The sequence below is a fragment of the Chenopodium album genome, chromosome 3, assembly GCF_948465745.1.
Source record: "Chenopodium album chromosome 3, dcCheAlbu1.1, whole genome shotgun sequence".
NCBI lineage: Eukaryota > Viridiplantae > Streptophyta > Magnoliopsida > Caryophyllales > Amaranthaceae > Chenopodium > Chenopodium album.
In genome coordinates this window covers 81,077,033-81,098,078 of record NC_137836.1, presented here as the reverse complement: position 1 = coordinate 81,098,078, position 21,046 = coordinate 81,077,033, and the positions used below count along the sequence as shown (strand labels likewise).

Below are 21,046 nucleotides of genomic sequence, written 5' to 3'. Positions count from 1 at the left end.
ATTACAAGCATAGTAAAATCTGACTGCGTTTTCAGTATGGAAATAGAGAAGCATAACAAGCAAGCCAAAGCGTTTTTGCAAACATCTATTTAGAAGACATCATATAGATTGAGTTGTGTTTGCATATTTACCCCTTAAATAAATGACTTTTCTGCAAAAAGTTCACATTTGTAAGAGAAGGTGATGGATATGCAATTTCATACTAGTCAAGTCTTGAGTTGTTGGAAGTTCGTTCTTCAACTGGAAAACGCATAAAGCCTCCATCCTACATGCTTTGGCCTAACTTGAATGTCACCAAAAGTCACCACATGAACACAATCCTCCTTTGAAGTGATGAAAACGATTTGAATCCCGAACAGTTATTTCCCGTCCCTCAATTTTGGATATTAATTTAATAACAGCATGGCAATCCCCACAGACTCGCAGATTCTTCACAATTTGGATAGGAGTGCCAGGTGGAGTTGCAATAAGTCCAAAAGCTATGGCCAGTCTTTCACTGTGTTGAGACAATATAGTTTCCTTGTGCTCATCTTCCACATCATGAAGCACATATGTGGTATCTGGACTATGTCCTGCATCCTTCAATCTAGTAGACAGCTCTTCAAGCTTTGCGTATATATGGTCTGACAATGGATGAGAAAGATCACCAGCTAAGAAAGAGTAAGTCTTGTTCTTGACTTCAATCCAGCTGTAACCTGCTTCCTTTTTCACATTTCTCAGATCCATCAACTTCCTGACTTCAGCTCTCTCTTTCCAGTTTCCAGTAGCTGCATATATGTTAGATAACAGAACATAGGCTGAAGAATCTTTTGGTTCAATTGATATGAGGTTTTCTGCAGCAACCTTTCCCACGTCTGCATTTCTCCGAACATGGCAAGCACCCAAAAGACTTCGCCACACTGTTGCCCCAGCCGGAAATGGCATCTTATTTATGAAGTTCACGGCCTTTTCAAGCATACCAGCTCGACTATAAAGGTCCACCATACAAGCATAGTGTTCCATGGTCGGATAAACATGATGTTCCTTAACCATTTGGTCAAAGTACTTTTGACCTTCTTCCAACAGTCCAGCATGAGTACAGGCAGAAATCACACCAATAAATGTAATCCCATCCATTTCTATATTTTTTCTTCGCATTTCCTCAAATACCTCAAGGGCTTTGTGTGCATAACCATGTTGTGCATATCCAGAAATCATTGAGTTCCATGAAACTAAGTCTCTTTCTTCTTGCCTTTTAAATAACTTATTTGCACTATCAATGTTACCCTTCTTTGAGTACATTGTAACAAGAGCACTACTAACACACAAAAAGTTGTTGTATGCAAATTTAATAGAGGATGCATGAAATTGTTTGCCCTGTTCTACTGCTGCTTCAGGGGCTGCACATGAATTGATGACACTACTAAAAGTGTACTCATTTGGACAAATTCCTTCCTTTGATAACTGGCGGTAGACATTAATAGCCCCCTCTGCGTTCCCTTCTTGAGCATACCCAGCTAACATCGCAGACCATGCCACAATATCCTTCTGATTAATGTTTTCAAACACCTTGGCGCCTTCAATTACATTTCCAGCCTTGATATAAGCATCCAGGAGAGCAGTCCCAACATTTGGAGAGCCCAAATAATTTGTTTTGACTATATGCGTATGTACCTGATGGGGAGATACACAAGGATGAGCAGTAAGGATAGCAGAATAAGTGAAATCGTTTGGTCTTATTCCCATCCTGTTCATATCTAGAAAGATATAAGCTGCCTTTTCCTTTCTACCATTCTGCAAGTACCCACTAATCATGGCTGTCCAGGAGATCACATTTTGACTTTTTCGCATTGTCTCAAACATCTTGAAAGAACCATCCATGTCACCACACTTACTGTAAGCTACCATAAGAGAAGTCCTTATATTTAGATCAAAGTCAAATCCACTCTTTAATACTTGACACTGGAGCTGTCTCGCAAGAGAGAATTCCTTTATGCTAGCACACGCTTTAATGATGGTAGCATAGATAAGCCGTGTAAGCAGTATGCCTTCAAATCTCATATTCTGGAACAGTTCAAGAGCTTCCCTATCAAGCCCATTTGCCACAAGACCTGCAATCATACCATTCCAAGAAACAACATCCTTGCTTTCCATGCCAGAAAAAATATCTCTAGCTTCTTGTACCATTCCAGACTTCGCATACATGTTAATTAAGGAATTGGACACTGGATTATAAAATTTAGAACCATTTTTTATTACTTCTGCATGAACTTGGCTTCCTTTGGCAATCATGTCGTAATCTGACAACGCCCCGAATACAGCTGCATAAGTAAAAGGATTAGGCTTAATCCCTTCCGTTCCCATACGTGTGAATACCTCCAATGCTTCTTCTACTAATCCCTGTTGCACATATCCGGACAGCAACGAAGTCCATGTAACCACATTCTTTACCTCCATTTCATCAAAAGCACGCTTTGCATCCTTCACATTATCAAATTTCATATTCATATCAACAAGAGAAGTACCCACACTAACATCCACTGCAAAGCCTGATTTAATACAATGGCAATGCAATTGTTTTCCAACAATCTTATTGTTCGAAACACCAGATACCTTCAGTGCACAAGAAAGGCTCGATCCATTTTCGACCAAACCTAACCTATGCATGTCCAAGAATAAATTCAAAGCTTCCACGTTCTTGTTACTACGAGAATATTCAAAGAGCAATTGATGGTACATATCAACATTTCGCTCAGACCTTTCATCGAACAGTTGGTGTGCATTGTATCCCACTTTAGATTTCGCATCACTAGGTGGAATTTGGGGATCATAAGCAAGTCCATGGAAGTGATATAAATTCTGGGTTTCAAACAGAATTTGTGGGTGTCTTAAAAAAATTGAAGCTTGCCTAAATTTGACTTCTGCAAGTCTGTTGTAATGAGGTCTAAAGAGAAGCATTGGTGATTACAGTTATAATGTCAAATTCTATAGCAGATTAGCACTTTGTTTGATATAATTTTTCTGGTACATGAAATGATATGGACTTTGGAAAGTTGGAATTCGAAAGGGAGAAAGAATACACACCTTACAAGCAAGAAGCAACAAGCTCCAATGAGCTCATTGAAGCATACTTGCATATTCCAAGCTTCCTCTGTTTCTAACCAAATACTCCACTACATATGTTGCAAATATTTTCGGGCATTGGTTCATTGGTTGACAACATAAAATGTGGGAAGTAGATTTTCGTTGGGAATTGAAAAGTTAGATGGGTTGAATGACAGTTTGACACACAAAATGATGAAGTGAGAATTGAAGGAAATTTCAATTTCCCACGAAACATGAGAATTATATACGAGTATTCTCGTTAGGGGTGTTTATGAGACGAGACAACTCTCGACTCGAGTTAGCTCGACTCAAGCTCAAGATTGACTCGAAATGTTAATGAATCGAGTCGAGACTAGAAAACTAAAACTCGTGAGAAACTCGAATTCTTTTATACTCCCTCCGTCCCCTTTTGATAGTCCCTTATGGGCATTTTTCACGGGAATTAATAAATACAAATAAGAATAGTTTAAGTACATTGAAAAAGTAAATTGACATTGTGTATGCAAAAAAGTAGAGAGAGAAAGTAATAAAAGTACATGGGAAAACAAAATTAACATGAGAATTTTAAATATGCACAAGTATTGTTGCAGATTGGAGGGAATTTTGATAAAAAATTAATATTAATGGTTGTTGAAAAAAGCAAATGGGGTAAACATTTTGGGACTAAAATTTGCCCATAAGGGACTATTAAAAGGGGACGGAGGGAGTATATTAATATATTTAATAAAATTAAAGATATTTTGATTCAAAAACTTTATTTTGCAATAGTAATTAATAAATATATAACATTTACATACTCATATCATCACATGTATAATTCTTATAATACAAAATTAAAGATAAGGAACAAACGTTACACTATATGGGGTTCTACTAAGACCAAATCAATTAACAAGCTAGTCGGGTTCTACTAAGACCAAATCAATTAACAAGCTAGTCGAGATCAACTCGGTCAAAACTAGACTCGATATGTTAACGAGTCGAGTTGAGATACCCCAAACTCGAACTCGACTCGCATCATAAGCACCCCTAATTCTTATATTATTAATCAAACATATTAAGTAACTTCTTAAGAATTTTATTAGTGAAATAAATTCTTATACCATGCCAGTATTTTTTAAGGGACTCAATTTGCAGGTTAATCAAACAACATCTCAATACTATACAGTACTTGTAATAAAACTATGCATTCCAATTTTGGGCTTACAGCATATGTATACGAGTATCTACTATCTATTAACGCGTTTGTATCAAAATAAAGTAAAAGATATCCAAAGACGGAAGATCGAATTGGAATATCTCAATCCTATCCATTTTTGCTCCATTTAAATTCGAATTCAGGACCAAACTAAATTTGGGATTCCGTACTCCTAATGCTAACAATAATATACCAGTATCATACTAATACATCTCTACAAAAACACATAAAAATCACTCCACATAGGTCTTTTTGCATTAATAATTAAAGGCAAAAGACAATTAGACAAACCCTCAACTAACATCAAATCATATTTTACTAATGTGACATTGTGAATTGTGAGTTGTGACGGCAAAAGTTTGTACTCTTTGGTAACCCTTGTTTGCTTCTTTCGATCTTTTTACTCTTCTCTTGTCTTTCATCATCCTTCGATCTTTCTCTTCATTGTCAAATTTTGGCAATTACAAATCAATCAACCCAGATTCATTATTTCAGGTTTTTTAGGTCACTCTTTTCTTTCTTTCTTTTTCTTTCAAAGTTCTTTCTTTTTCACCCCCTAAAAAAAACCTCAACTCAACCTTCGACCGTTACAAAAAAAAAAAAAAAAAAAAAAAAGAGAAAGAAAGGGGAAGAACACTTCAGCCTCAAGCTTCTTCCTTTATCATACCCACCTAGGGTTTTGCATTCCTAGGTCTAGGGTTTTTTTTGGGTCAATTTAGTTTGTAATATCCCATTTCATTAAAACCCAGTTAATGGGTTTTTGAGGTTTGTAGCAAATTTGGTAGATTTTGGGTATTAATCAAGTAGTTATTTGAAAAATAAGATGATTGCCGAAAAACCCAGTTGGATTAGGCATGAGGGTATGCAGATTTTCTCCATTGATATTCAACCTGGTGGTCTTAGGTTTGCTACTGGTGGTGGAGATCACAAGGTTAGAGCTCTATTTTTGTCCTCTAATTTCGTAAATTATACAATTTTAATTAATTTAGGGTTTCTTAATGCTCATTGTTACTTTTTGGTAATGTATAGTAATGTTGTCAGAAATTGGTTGAAATGCTGTATTATTGAGCTGGAAAAATGTAAAAACTTAGTAAATTTACTGGCTTTTGCTAGGTTGCCTACTGAGAATTTGGAAACTTGTGAATTATTTTATTGTCTTGTTAAATTCTATCCTGTAATTCAATGCTCTTAACTTTTAGGCTTACTGTTTTGATTTAATGTTGGATAGTTTGCTTTCGAGTTTTTGTTTAACTGTGCCACACTATGGTCTTTTTGTGATATGTGAATGATTGCTTCTTTGAACTGCATTAAACGTTTCAATTTAAATATTTTGGAGCTTATTGCCGAGTATTGTTTAAGAAGTCAGTTGTGGTAATATGGAGCAGCTCTTTCCTTTGGCTTTCTGGCTTTGTCTTAGTGTCTCAAAAAGATTATTTGGCAATTGATGTTTGATGTTATTGTCTAGTTGTTTGATATGAATTATATGATGGATAATCTTAGTCGATGTCGAAATTTGTTTCCAGGTGAGAATATGGAATATGAAATCTGTTGCTAGAGATTCTGACAAGGACGATCAGACACACCGAAATCTTGCAACTCTTCGTGATCACTTTGGTTCAGTTAACTGTGTCAGATGGGCCAAACATGGTCGGCACATTGCATCAGGGTCTGATGATCAAGTGATTTTGATTCATGAAAGGAGACCTGGTTCAGGAACCACTGAATTTGGTAGTGGTGAGCCTCCAGACATCGAAAATTGGAAAGTTGTCATGACTCTAAGGGGACACACTGCAGATGTGGTAATTATATATACTCTCTCCAGAACATGGTTTTTATTGTAATTACTTGTGCATGACATGAACCTAATTCAATCATACTCACATTCCCATCTTTAGAGTCAGTTCAAGATTGTATACTTTTGTTTGAGTTGGATTTTATTTTCACTCTTGATTTCTCCTTGATTTGTTTGCATGGCACATAATTATGTTCTTATCGTTTGCACAGCTATATCCTTCAAAACTTCATATATGGTGTGAAATCAGTAAACATCAATCACATGGCTGACATGTGCTTTTCTGCTACACTAAAATAATGCTTGATATTAACAAATGCTATTTCAGCTTACTGAACTGCCAATGGTATAGTTCTATGTTTGTTTTCTGAAGCATAATTGGCTTTAACATGAGACTGTTTGACCTGAGTATCTTTTCATGCATGAAGTAGGTGGATCTTAATTGGTCTCCAGATGACTCAATGTTGGCTAGTGGAAGTCTCGATAACACAATCCACATCTGGAATATGAGCAGTGGAATTTGCACGGCAGTTCTCCGAGGTCATGCTAGTTTGGTTAAAGGTGTCACTTGGGATCCCATTGGCTCCTTTATAGCTAGCCAATCTGACGACAAGACTGTTATTGTATGGAGAACGACTGATTGGAGTCTTGCTCACAAGACCGAAGGCCATTGGGCTAAATCCGTATGATATCTGACCATTCTTGAAGTTCTCTTTCAAGTCTTTTCTAGAACTGTTTTCATTGATTGTCCAAAATAAATTTGCAGTTCCTTTGTGCGGTAATTTATGAGGAATCATATCTTTTTACAGCTTGGGTCAACATTTTTTAGGCGGCTTGGGTGGTCTCCTTGTGGCCATTTCATAACAACAACTCATGGTTTCCAAAAGCCCAGACATTCAGCACCTGTGTTAGAAAGAGGCGAATGGGCTGCTACATTTGACTTCTTGGGACATAATGCCCCAATTATAGTTGTGAAATTCAATCATTCAATGTTCAAAAGAAATTTCTCCAATCCTCAGGATGTTAAATCTTCATCTGCTGGATGGGCTAATGGGACTTCAAAAACTGGAGGAAAAGACTTACAGCCATATAATGTTATTGCCATTGGTAGTCAGGATCGTACTATAACTGTCTGGACTACTGCAAGTCCACGTCCTCTCTTTGTGGCAAAGCATTTTTTCACTCAAAGTGTTGTTGATTTATCTTGGTAATATCTTGCGTCTATTGTAGCTCTCCCAAATTTAATCATTGGACACGTATTGTCTATTGCTATCTTCTTTTGTTAGTTTAATTGTCATTACCCCATCTCTATCTCACATACAATTTTCTTTTGGAAACAGGAGCCCTGACGGATACTCACTTTTTGCCTGTTCCTTAGATGGCTCGGTGGCAACATTTCATTTTGAAGTTAAAGAAATTGGTCAGAGGCTAACAGACGAGGAATTAGATGAATTAAAGAAAAGCCGCTATGGCGATGTTAGGGGCCGGCAAGCTAACTTAGCTGAAAGCCCTGCACAACTGTTACTTGAAGCAGCTGCAGCGAAGCAAACCCCAAGTAAAAAAGTTACCATGGATGTGCAGCAGGAGCAGGTAGCTTCAAAGCCTTCGTCTGATTTGGGGATTGTGACAAAGGTCTCTGAATCACATCTTGACAATGGAAAGAAAAATGGAGGAATAAACTCTGAGGGTTTAAATAAAGTGGCTTCTTCTGCTCGTGTTTCTAGTCCTGTGAAGCAGAAAGAATATAGGCGGCCTGATGGTAGAAAAAGGATTATACCTGAACCTGTGGGTATGCCTCCGCAGCAAGAAAACATAACTGCTGCGCCCCAGTCTCAAGCACTTGATCTATCTCTAGCTTCTTCTGATGGAAGAATAGACTCAAGTGTTGCTAAAGTTAGGAGAACCCTTGGAGCAGGTTCTGATGTTAAGGAACGTAGTGGGGTCACGGCCAAGGCTTGCTTTAGTGATAGTTTGGTCATTGAAAGAGTTCCAGTTGCTTCAAGTAGAGATGATGGTATTCTTGTTGAATCTTCAAGCATTGCAAAGGCCTCAAGTTCTTTAGCCGCTTGTAATGCTAATCTTGCAATAAAGGTTGTAGATAAGAAGGAGGGTACAGATGCAATGCCACTTACATTGGAAGCTCGCCCTAGAGAGCATGCAGTTAGTGACATCGTTGGCTTGAGTAACATGTCATTGGTGAAGGAAACAGAAATTGTTTGTAGTAGAGGATCCCAAACTTTGTGGTCTGACCGTATTACAGGGAAGGTCTCAGTTTTGGCTGGAAATGCTAACTTCTGGGCTGTTGGGTTCGAAGACGGTTGTCTACAGGTAATCAACCCTTTCAAGATATACAGTCTATTCTGCCTATCTTCTGATGAATATGTACTATGTTGTCAACTATGTTGATTTAAATTGCAAAAGTTGACTTGCCTCCAAATATCCACCTTCTTCTGCTTCGAACTTCAAAATTAACCATTTCTTGCTGCAAGTTTTATCTATCTTTCTTTCTGCTGCTGCAAACTCTAGATATCCACCTTAGCATGGTTGATTGTAAACTGGAAATCGATGTTTTTGTAATATCTGATCCTTAATTGGTGTTGTTGGCCTTGCTGTCATTGGTTCCTTCCCTGAACTTTCTTGTCTTTGCTTTTGGCCTGTGTCTCCTGATGAGATCTGTTCACATTGATGGGATCTGTATCTAGCTAAAACTTTTGTCATTTATCCTAACTGAATATTTGCTAAACGTTTTCTTTGAAGTTAAAGCAACATTCTAATGCAATCTTTGGTTGTGGGGTTTTCTGCTTTTCTTGCTGCAAAAGGTGTACACAAAATGTGGAAGGCGTGCTATGCCAACCATGATGATGGGTTCTGCTGCAGTGTTTGTTGATTGCGATGAATGTTGGAAATTGTTGCTTGTCACAAAGAAGGGGTCTTTGTATTTGTGGGACTTATTTAACCGAAGTTGTCTTCTTCAAGACTCATTGGCATCTTTGATTACTGCTGATCCAAATGCTTCTTCTAAAGATGCAGGCAAGTACAAAATTGTTTGCACAGTTGTTTTCTATAATGAAGGGAAAATGAATGAAGTTATGAAGTATACTCCGTACTAATTTGTTCTATCCTTCTTGAAAATTTATGTGACAACCTTTTGTTTTTTTGAGTTTGGTTGAATTAACCTTGGCAGATAGCATGGCAGATTCTGACTTTTTGCTTGATCTTTTCAGCTGCTATAAAAATAATTTCCGCAAAGCTGTCAAAGTCTGGTTCACCTCTTGTTGTATTAGCCACTCGTCATGCTTTTCTCTTCGATATGAGTCTGAAGTGCTGGCTTCGAGTAGCTGATGATTGCTTCCCTGCATCAAACTTTGCAAGTTCCTGGAATTTGGGCTCCTCTCAGAGTGGCGAGCTTGCGACATTACAGGTGGATGTGAGAAAATTCTTGGCAAGAAAGCCAGGTTGGAGTCGGTAAGTCATTGATTAAATTTAATTTTAAAAGTTCTCTTTTCATTAAAAAAAATTCAGGCTTTTTATCACGTGAAATATCATATCCTGTTTAACTGTATATAGGCCATAACGCAACACAATAGCTATTACATGGAAGAGAGGTTATTCTCGGTACTGCATGAGTAACCATGTGACATAACATGGTCCCTAAAATCTCATTGGGGTGTCTTAAAATTAGTTGCATTGGCATATGCTTTTCTGTATAACTGTATTACATGAAATATCATAATCCTGTTTAACTGTATATTGGCCAATTGCCATAACGTAACACAATACTTATTACATGGAAGTGAGGTTATTCTTGGTACAGCATGAGTAACCATATTACATAACATATTAACATGGTCTTTAAACATAACATATTAACATGGTCTTTAAATTCTCATTGGGCTGTCTTACAGTTTGTGCATTGGCAGATGCTTTTCTGTTTCAATTGTATGATTTTTCACTTAAACTTATTATGTAGATTTTCTTTGTGATTTGGAAACCTAGAATTTCTGTTGGTTAACATATCAATGCATGCATTAGCATCCTGCGACGGATGTATGTATTGATGTTGAAATTATAGGGGTGTGATCAAATTTGGAATTGTAATTAAAATTGCTTCTTTAAGTAATTTGATTCAAAATTTCTCATATTTCCCGCAAGAGTAAAAATATGTATATTTTCTGCCTTTATAGGGTGGCTGATGATGGTATGCAAACCCGTTCGCACTTGGAGGCTCAATTAGCATCAGCTTTGGCATTGAAATCTCCAAATGAATATCGCCAATGTCTTATGTCATATGTTCGATACCTTGCCAGGTTAGTAGCCTTGTTTTTTTTAAAACAAAAAAATTATTTTGTTCTAGGTAAGTGTTTTAAGTTTCTTACATTATTTCGCTCTCTTTTTTTTTAATTATTTTTTTTTTAAATTTTTAATTGATATGCTCTTTCTTCACCCCATAAGTGGAGCTAAGTAAAGGTAAAAGTGGATATCAATTTTTTTTTTTACAGTTACATGATTTTCTTACGTATCCACAATATGTTCTTTCATCTCCTTGAGAAAATGTGATAATAACACCCAACCTTTTTTTTTTTTTTTTTTTTTTTTTTTTTTTTTTTTTTGATGAAATCCAAAGAATGGGTATTAATCTTCATTTTGACACTTTTTTTTTTTCCAATAAATATTTTTTGTGGTATACGGGAAAAAAGGCGGTAATTGGAAAAACCGGAAAAGTTGCTGAAACAGCCCCATAACATGGGAAAAAGGTTTAGAATGGCGGGGGATGTAATTTTGACACTTTGGTACATCCCACATTACCCTTACTGCTCGTTTTTCGAGGTTGTTTTATACCGGGAATGTGCCAATTGACCTTGGGACATGGTGATTGAGGGACAGTTTGTGTGTAATTGATGATGGAATATGAGATGAGATTTGATACTTGGATTACAAACATGAATAGTACTAGTATGATGATTCCATAAAAATATTATTACTATCCATAGTCTATCAATCGACACATCAATCAAAAAGTAGTATGATTATCCTTAGTTGCATCATACTTCGTATATAACATGCGTTCTTTTCCAATTCCAAATCACAGTGTGAAGTCACATCATTATTGTAGTCCCATCATATAGTATGACATCACATCATTATAAATATATTTACATAATATGACATCATTATACTTATATGACATCATTAGATTCATATGATATCATTATTGTCAAGTCACATCACTTCAATATACTTTTATGATATCATTATATTCATATGACATCATTATTGTCAAGTAGTATTACTTCCATCATTATTATATGACATCATTATTGTCAAGTCACATCACTTCAATATACTTTTATGACTTTTTTATATTCATATGACATAATTATATTCATATGACATCATTATTGTCAAGTAATATCACTTCAATATACTGTTGTGACATCATTATATTTCAAAGTAGAAACATAACTCATTCTTGGTACTTTATAGACATCTTTATAGGTGTGTTATAGTTTCAAACCACCTTATATGACTCCGGGAGTCACCCCACATATTCAGTTTTGTTTTCGAAAAAATGTCAAAAAATGACCTAAAATTGTGCATTATAGCCTTTAATTTTGGACAATTTTTCACTTTTTTAGACCCGAAAATAAAATTTGCCGAGATGCTTCCCATGGACCCTAATACACCCTAGGAGTCCATTTGGGTGGGTAAAACCATCCAATATACCTTCAAACTGTCAATTTACCCGTTTACAATTTGCACCGTTTTCAAAAACTCGAGGCTACCACGGACATTTATGGCAACATGTAATGATCAAATATGGTTCCAAACGACATTATATGAACCTGGGGAGTATCCCTTGGTATCTTGAGACTTTTCAACATCGGGTTCCGAAACCTTTGAAATTGGCCAAAAAGCGTGTATTATATATAGCCATCGATTTTGCCAATTTTGACCTTTTTTGAACCGGAAACATAAATTGCTGAGAAGCCACCTATAGACCCTAATACCCTCCGGGAGTCCAATTGGGTGGGTGAAACCATCCAATTTGCCTTTAAGCATCCAATTTACCAGTTTTCGTACACGCCACTTGTATTGGTTACAAGCTTTCAATGGGCTTTATGTAGTTGACTTATGGTTGTATATAGGTCCAAACAACATCATATGACCCTGGGATGCATCCCGTAAAATTCCGTGAATTTCTGACACCGGGTCCGGACACCTACTAAATTGCTCCGATTTCGTGTATTATAGCCTTCAAATTTGGCTTCCATACATCATTATTTTCACCCGACAAGATTATGCATCCCAATACTTCCATGGGTTCCCAAAGGGCTTTGGGAGTCATGGTTGATGCCCAAAACCATCTCCTTCATTCTTAATCACCATGTCTTAAGGCAACGATGGCATACCCGCAAACGACAAAACTAGTTGTTTGTATGCCTTGTCCTTGGGTGCACATGTCTTGTGCACGTGCCACATGCCCCCTTGCACCATCCCAAACCCCATCACTTTGGCTTTGTCACTTGTCTAAATCCACTACTTAGCATTTTTTAGCATATAAGAAGAATCGCTAACCTCATTTTCCAAAATGTAAGTGTTTTTAGGGAATAGGGTGGGGGGAGGGACGAATCGAAGTGACATAAGACTGAATCTGATCACTCTGCCACTTACAATACCCCGTCGCATATTTAAGTCGTATGCAGAGGATTCAACCCGCCGCTTGGTAGGAATTGTATATCAAGGCGAATCTCACGACACATCCACCGCGCGAGCTTAGCCAATGACACGTGCCCTTGGGGCCGAAGCCCCTGTTGTAGGACGACAATCGAGCGGCGTGCGCATGCGTCGCTTCTGGCCCGGATTCTGACTTAGAGGCGTTCAATAATAATCCAGCAAACGGTAGCTTCGCGCCATTGGCTTTTCAACCAAGCGCGATGACTAATTGTGTGAATCAACGGTTCCTCTCGTACTAGGTTGAATTACCATTGCGACACTGTCATCAATAGGGTAAAACTAACCTGTCTCACGACGATCTAAACCTAGCTCACGTTCCCTATTGGTGGGTGAACAATCCAACACTTGCTGAATTCTGCTTCACAATGATAGGAAGAGCCGACATCGAAAGATCAAAAAGCAACGTCGCTATGAACGCTTGGCTGCCACAAGCTCTAGCTTTAAATTCAAAAGGACTAAAGGATCGTTAAGCCATGCTTTCACGGTTCGTATTAGTACTGAAAATCAAAATCAAACGAGCTTTTACCCTTTTGTGCCATACGAGATTTCCATTCTCGTTGAGCTCATCTTAAGACACTTGCGTTATGGTTTTACATATGTGCCGCCCTGCCAAACTCCCTAGACAATGTCTTCCGCCCGGATCGGCCCGCAAAGCGGACCTTAGGTCTAAAAGGAGGGGCATTGCCCCGGTTTCGACTCATGGAGTAAGTAAAATAACGTTAAAAGTGGTGGTATTTCACTTGCGTCGAAGCTCCCACTTATCCTACACCTCTCAAGTCATTTCACAAAGTCGGAGTAGAGTTAAGCTCAACAGGGTCTTCTTCTATTCTGCCAAGCCCTTTCCCTTGGTTGTGGTTTCGCTGGATAGTAGGCAGGACAATGGGAATCTCGTTAATCCATTCATGCGCGTCGCTAATTAGATGACGAGGCATTCGGCTATCTTAAGAGAGTCATAGTGACTCCTGCCGTTAACCTGCGCTTGGTTAAATTTCTGGCAGAAATCACATTGCGTTAACATCCGCAGGTATTGCAATGCTTTGTTTTAATTAAACTGTCGGATTCCCCTTGTCCGTACCAATTCTGAGTTGACTGTTCGACGCCCGGGGAAGGCCTCTGAAGGGACCGTTCCCAGTCCGTCCCCCGGCCGGCCGGCTAAGTAAAGGTAAAAGTGGATATCAATTTGTTTACAGCTCCATGATTTTCTTATGTTGACATTCTTTTATCAACTTATTAAAAAAAAATGGTTGGCCGGCTAAGTAAAGGTAAAAGTGGATATCAATTTTTTTTACAGTTCCATGATTTTCTTACGTTGACATTCTTTTATCAGCTTATAAAAAAAAAAAAAAAAAATGGTTATGCTGTATTTATTTTAGGGAGATGACTTGTTTAATGTAAATTGTCCACTGGGCTCTTTGCTGACTTTTATTTTACCTTTTTATTATGATTTTTAACGGTGAAGTGGCCGTTGCAAATTTAGTCTTTACACACATATCTGTTTTCTGTTGTAAATGTATCTACATCATTTTAGTTACTGCCTGGCGCTGTTGCTATCATTCACAATTGACATTTTTTTGTGGGTTTACAGAGAAGCTGACGAGTCTCGACTACGAGAAGTATGTGAGAGTTTCCTTGGACCTCCTACTGGGATGGGTGGCGCTGCAATAGCAGACCCTAACATCGCGTGGGATCCTAGTGTTCTTGTAAGGCTTTCACTTTTTAATTGCCTACATAATTTTAATGTCAGGTGTATTTTGTATTAAAATTTTCTCTAGATCTTACCACCAAAAAGGGTTAAACAAAACATTGTAAATTCTGTTACTCCTAACTTGGGTTCTATGTGTCGAGTCTGACATGGTTTAGACACTTGAAAAACACTGTATATCGGACACCTATCCGCGTCCAGTACAAGTAACCTGGGTAAAAGTGATATTTATTTGCAAAATGGAGGGGATATCTACTTTATACTCTATAGGTGGTACTTTACTCTATGTGCATTGATGGGCTGGTTGCTTGCAGGGATTGAAGAAACACAAACTCTTGAGAGAAGACATCCTTCCAGCTCTGGCATCAAATAGGAAAGTACAGAGGCTTCTAAATGAATTCATGGATCTTCTTTCTGAATATGGAAGTGCTGAAACGCACATGGAACAAAACAACTCTAATTTTCCAATGACAGCCACCCAGGCTACTGCCCGGGCAGATGTGATTCCGTCATTAAATGATATACAACAAGCTGATCCACCTGTATTAAACCAAATAATAGACTTGGTCCCTCGAAAACCAGAACAAGTGGACATTACACCGTCCACTGGAGATCACCAAATGGATCACTCCACTGATCCAACAGATCAAACAAATCAGAATACAGAAGCGGAAGATCTGACCTTAATCCCAGGAAAGGATGGTGTCAATTTAGTGATGGTGAAGGATCAGGTAAACCAGTTAACGTCTTCTGTGGAACCAGTGAATGCAGACGTGCCCAGGGCAGAGAAGGTAGTAGTAGCTCTGCCTGCCAAAGGTACAACTCTTGGCATGATTTAATCACAGTAGTTTTGGTCTTCAAGAGGTATGTAATTTCGAGGATTATACACATTTGGATATAACTCATAAGAATGTCTCTGGGCATGTTATATTAGCAGGGAAGCAGGGGACTTGGCCTCAAAAGTGTATATAGAGATGGAATTGAATGATTGCTAGCAGTCTATACTATGTGTAATGTTGGTGCCGAGGTTGATTACCTTACATGGGCAATTGTCCCTGCACTTTTTAGGCTTTTTTTAGAATCTAGATAATAGCTGTGTAAATATATTATCTTACCATCTGAAGCTGGAATATTGTTCAGCTATAAATTGTTGTTTTGAATTTTTACTAGCCATTCTCTTACCATCTTTCATACACTCGGCTTGTGCAACATTATCTTGCAGCATTTTCCATTGTGTATGTAATATGTATGTTACAAAGACTGTCAAAGTAGAGCTGTTAATTCGGGTAAGAGTGGGTCGGGTTAACTCGGGTCGGGTCAATTCGGATTTATTCCATAACCTATGCGGGTCGGGTTTGGGTTGGGTCATGCTTGAGTCGGGTCATGTCGGGTCATACTTCTTATTGGGTTTGGGTCGAGTTTAGGTCAGGTTAATAACAGGTCGGGTTACATTCGGGTCAGGTGAACAATAGGTCGAGTTTAATTCGGATTTTCACGGATTAAAACCGGTTAGGGTAATTCTCGGGTTCGAGTCGGGTTCGGTTCAAGTCAATAATTTGCAGGTTAGAATCAGGTTGGGTCATTCTCGGGTTTGAGTTGGGCTTCAGTTAAAGTCAATAATTTTTACGGATTATAATCAGGTCGGGTCATTTTCAAGTCAGGTCATTCTCGGGTTCAAGTCGAGTTCGGTTCAAGTTAATAATTTGCGGGATATAATCAGGATAGATCATTTCCAAATCGTGTCATTCTCGGATTCAAGTCGGGTTATGTTCAAGTGAATAATTTGCAGGTTATAATCAGGTCGAGTCATTTCCAAGTCAGGTCATATTCGGGTTCAACTAACTATAAATAGATAATTATCATTTTTATCTAGCTAATTACTTCCTTTAACTATAATATATATGATAATATACTAGGGAACTATAGTCTATAATTAACTCCTTTGACCATACAACAAATATATACTATATTTAATTCTTAAATTTTTGGATGATGCTCCTTTCTTTTGCTGGCCTGGACCAACTTGGTCTTCTTAGACAAAATGCTTTGATCAACAATAGGTAATTTGAAATCGTAACAGGAACAATTTGGGTTGAATTTAGGTCAGGTCAATAACAAGTCGTGATAATTTCAAGTCGGTTTAGTAACAAATTGGGTCGAATTATGGGTCGGGTAAGTAAAAGGTCTAGTAAAATTCGGGTCGGGCCAATAACAAGTCAGGTTAAATTTGGGTCAGGTCAATAACAAGTCAGGTTAATTTCGGGTCGGGTTTGTGACAGGTTGGGTTAAATTCGGGTCGAGTTAGGAACGGGTTGGGTTGAATTCAGGTCAAGTTGGTAACAAGTCGGTTTAAATTCGGGTTTTGACAGATTAAAACGGATTTGGGTCAATTTCGGTTCAAGTCGGGTTCGGTGCAAGTTAATTAAATTGGTCGTTGTAAACCGGTAAATTGGCCGTTTAAAAACAAATTGGATGGTTCCACATACCCAATTGGATTCCCGGAGGGGAATAGGGACCATAGTAAACATTTCAGCAATTTTTATTTCCGAGCAAAAAAAAGTAAAAAAAATTCCAAAATTGAAGGCTAATATCCACACTTTTTGAGAAATTTTGAAGGTTTAAGGGCCCGGTGTCGAAAAGTTGAAATTCTATGGGATACATATAATGCCGTTTGGAACTATATATGATCATTATTTGTTGTCATAAATGTTCGTGGTAGGCTTGAATAAATGAAATCGGTGCAACTTGTAAACCGGTAAATTGGTTGTTTAAAGGCAAATTGGATGGTTATTCCCATCCAATTAGACGCTCAGAGGATATAAGAGGCCATGGTAAACATTTTGACAATTTTTATTTCCGGGCGAAAGAAAGTAAAAAAATTCCAAAATTGAAGACTAATATCCACGCTTTTTGAGAAATTTTGGAGGTTTCGAGACCCAGTGTCGAAAAATCTTGAAATTCTAGGGGATACAACTCGGGGTCATATAATGCCGTTTGGAACCATATAGGATCATTATTTGTTGTCATAAATGTTTGTGGTAGGCTTGAATTAATGAAATCGGTGCAAATTGTAAATCGGTAAATTGGTCATTTAAAGGCAAATTGGATGGTTCCACCCACCCAAAATGGGACTTCCGAACAATATTAGGAGTCATGGTAATCATTTTGACAATTTTTATTTTCGGGCGAAAAAAAGTCAAAAAATTCCAAAATAGAAATATCCACGCTTTTTGAGAAATTTTGGAGGTTTCGGGGCACAGGTGTCGAAAAGCCTTGAGATTTTAAGAAATACATCTTGGAGTCTTATAATGACGTTTGAAACCGTATATGATCATTTTATGTTGTCATAAATGTTCGTGGTAGGCTTGAGTTAAAGAAATCGGTACAAGTTGGAAATCGGTAAATTGGCCGTTTAAAGGCAAATTGGATGGTTCCGCCCACCCAATTGGACTCCCGGAGAGTATTAATGACCATGATAAACATTTCGACATTATTTATTTTCAGGCGAAAAAAAGTCAAAAAATTCCAAAATTAAAGGCTAATATCCACGATTTTTGAGAAATTTTTGAAGTTTAAGGGCTCGGTGTCCAAAAGTCTTGAAATTATATGGGATACATCTCGGGGTCATATAATGCCGTTTGAAACCATAAATGATCGTTATATGTTGTCATAAATATTCGTGGTAGGCTTGAGTTAATGAAATCAATGCAAGTTGTAAACCGGTAAATTGGTCGTTTAAAGGCAAATTGGATGGTTCCACCCACCCAATTAGACTCCCGGAGGGTATTAGGGGTCATGGTAAACATTTCGGCAATTTTTATTTTCAGGCGAAAAAAATAAAATTTTTTTAAAATTGAAGGCTAATATCCACGATTTTTGAGAAATTTTGGAGGTTTCGGGACCCGGTGTAGAATAGTCTTGTGATTTTAGGGAATACGTCTGTGGTTCATATAATGTCGTTTGGAACCATATGTGATCATTATTTGTTGTCATAAATGTTCGTGATAGGCTTGAGTTAATGAAATCGGTGCAAATTGTAAACCGGTATTTTGGTCGTTTAACGGCAAATTGGATGGTTCCACCCACCCAATTAGACTACTAGAGGGTATTAGAGACCATGGTAAACATTTCGGCAATTTTTATTTTCATGCGAAAAAAAAGTCAAAAAATTCCGAAATTAAAGGCTAATATCCACGCTGTTTGAGAAATTTTTGAGTTTTCGGGGCCCGATGTTGAAAAGATTTGAGGTTTTAGGGGATACATCTCGAGGTCATATTATACTGTTTTAAACCATAAATGAGCATTATATGTTATCATAAATGTTCGTGGTAGGCTTGATTTTATGAAATCGGTGCAAGTTGTAAACTGGTAAATTCGCCATTTAAAGGCAAATTGGATGGTTCCACTCAACTAATTAGACTCCGGAAGGATATTAGGGAACATGGTAAACATTTTGGCAATTCTTATTTACAGGCGAAAAAAAGTCAAAAAAATTCTAAAATATAAGGCGAATATTCACGTTTTTTGAGAAATTTTGGAGGTTTCAAGTCCCGGTGTCGAAAATCCTTGAGATTTTAGGGAATACATCTCGAGGTCATATAATGCCGTTTGGAATCATATATGATCATTATACTTTGTCATAAATGTTCATGGTAGGCTTGAGATAATGAAATCAGTGCAAGTTGTAAACCGGTAAATTTGCCATTTAAAGGCAAATTGGATGATTCCACCAAACTAATAGTACACCCGGAAGGTATTAGGGATCATGGTAAACATTTCGACAATTTTTATTTACAGGCGAAAAAACTCAAAAAATTCCAAAATTGAAGGCTAATATCCACGCTTTTTTGAGAAATTTTGGAGGTTTCGGGGTCTGGTGTCGAAAAGGCTTGAGATTTTAGGGGATAAATTTAGGGGTTATATAATGCCGTTTGGAACCATATATGATCATTATATGTTGCCATAAATGTTCGTGATAAGCTTGAGTTAACGAAATCGCAGCAAGATGTAAACCGGTAAATTGGTCATTTAAAGGCAAATTGGATGGTTCCACCCACCTAATTGGACTCCCGGAGGATATAAGGGACCATGGTAACATTTCGACAATTTTTATTTATGGGTGAAAAAAAGTTGAAAATTCCAAAATTGAAGGCTAAATCCGCTTTTTTTGAGAAATTTTGGAGGTTTTGGAGCCCGGTGTCGAAAATTCTTTAGAATTTTGGTGATACATCTCGGGGTCATATAATGCCATTTGAAACCATATATGATCATTATATGTTGTCATAAACGTTCGTGGTAAGCTTGAGTTAATAAAATCGGTGCAAGTTGTAAACCGGTAAATTGGCTGTTTAATGGCAAGTTGGATGATTCCATCCACCCAATTGGGCTCCCAGAGGGTATTAGGGATCATTGTAAACATTTCGCCAATTTTTATTTACGGGTGAAAAAAAGTCAAAAAATTCAAAATTGAAGGCTAATATCCATGCTTTTAGAGAAATTTTGGAGTCTTCGGGGCCCGGTGTCTAAAAGTCTTTAAATTCTAGGGAATACATCTCGTGGTCATATAATGTCATTTTGACCCATATATGATCATTATTTTGTTGTCATAAATGTTCGTGGTAGGCTTGACTTAATGAAATTGGTGCAAGTTTTAAACCTATAAATTGGTCATTCAAGTCAATAATTTGCGGGTTATAATCAGGTTAGGTCATTTCCAAGTCGGGTCATTCTCGGATTCAAGTCGGGTTATGTTCAAGTCAATAATTTGCAGGTTACAATCAGGTCGGGTCATTTCCAAGTCAGGTCATATTCGGGTTGAACTAACTATAAATAGATAATTATCATTTTTATCAAGCTAATTATTTCCCTTTACTGTAATATATATGGCAATATACTTGGGATTTATAGTCTATAATTTAGGAAGATAATTAACTCCTTTGACCATACGACAAATATATACTATATTTAACTCTTAAATTTGAGGATGATGCTCCTTTCTTTTGCTGGCCGGAACTGACTTGGTCTTCCTCACAAAATGCTTTGATCAACAATAATAAGGTGGTCTAAATTGCATTTAAGGTGATTTGAAATCGGGTCAGGAACAATTTGGGTTGAATTTAGGTCAGGTCAATAACAAGTCGTACGTGTTATTTCGAGTCGAGTGAGTAACAGATCGGGTTGAGTTTTTGGGTCGGGTTAGTAATAGGTCAGGTGAAATTCGAGTCAGGTCAATAACAAATCGTGTTGAATGTGGGTCAGGTCAATAACAAGTCGGGTTGATTTCGGGTCGGGTTTGTAACAGGTTTGGTTAAATTCGATTCGGGTTAGGAACGGGTCGGGTTTGTAACAGGTTGGGTTAAATTCGATTCGGGTTAGGAACGGGTCGGGTGAATTCAGGTCAGGTTAGTAACAAGTCGGATTAAATTCGGATTTTGACGGGTTAAAATGGGTTTGGGTTAATTTCTATTCAGGTCAATAATTTACGGTTTACATTCAGGTCATGTCATCTCCAGGTCAGTTCATGTTCAGGTTTGGG

At 37.6% G+C, this 21,046-nt stretch overlaps 1 protein-coding gene and 2 pseudogenes across 3 annotated transcripts; 1 reads left to right on the top strand and 2 right to left on the bottom strand.

Moving 5' to 3' along the window:
• Positions 1-29: 29 nt before the first annotated feature.
• LOC145619305 (pentatricopeptide repeat-containing protein At2g27610 pseudogene) lies at positions 30-3,128 on the bottom strand (annotated as a pseudogene).
• Positions 3,129-4,621: 1,493 nt separating this feature from the next.
• LOC145624456 (protein HIRA-like) lies at positions 4,622-15,677 on the top strand. Of its 3 annotated transcripts, XM_081677486.1 has the most exons (10): positions 4,622-5,213; positions 5,806-6,081; positions 6,506-6,757; positions 6,884-7,281; positions 7,415-8,402; positions 8,894-9,104; positions 9,299-9,539; positions 10,259-10,381; positions 14,395-14,509; positions 14,826-15,677. In XM_081677486.1, exons 1-10 carry the CDS (start codon positions 5,106-5,108, stop codon positions 15,348-15,350), a joined length of 3,237 nt encoding a protein of 1,078 aa, XP_081533612.1. In that variant the 5' UTR covers positions 4,622-5,105; the 3' UTR covers positions 15,351-15,677. The 3 variants fall into 3 exon arrangements, with proteins under 3 accessions (XP_081533612.1, XP_081533613.1, XP_081533614.1); XM_081677487.1 differs by lacking the exon at positions 4,622-5,213 and having other exon boundaries at positions 5,976-6,081; positions 6,503-6,757; XM_081677488.1 differs by lacking the exons at positions 4,622-5,213; positions 5,806-6,081 and having other exon boundaries at positions 6,641-6,757; positions 6,841-7,281.
• LOC145625584 (25S ribosomal RNA) lies at positions 12,702-14,033 on the bottom strand (annotated as a pseudogene).
• Positions 15,678-21,046: the final 5,369 nt, after the last annotated feature.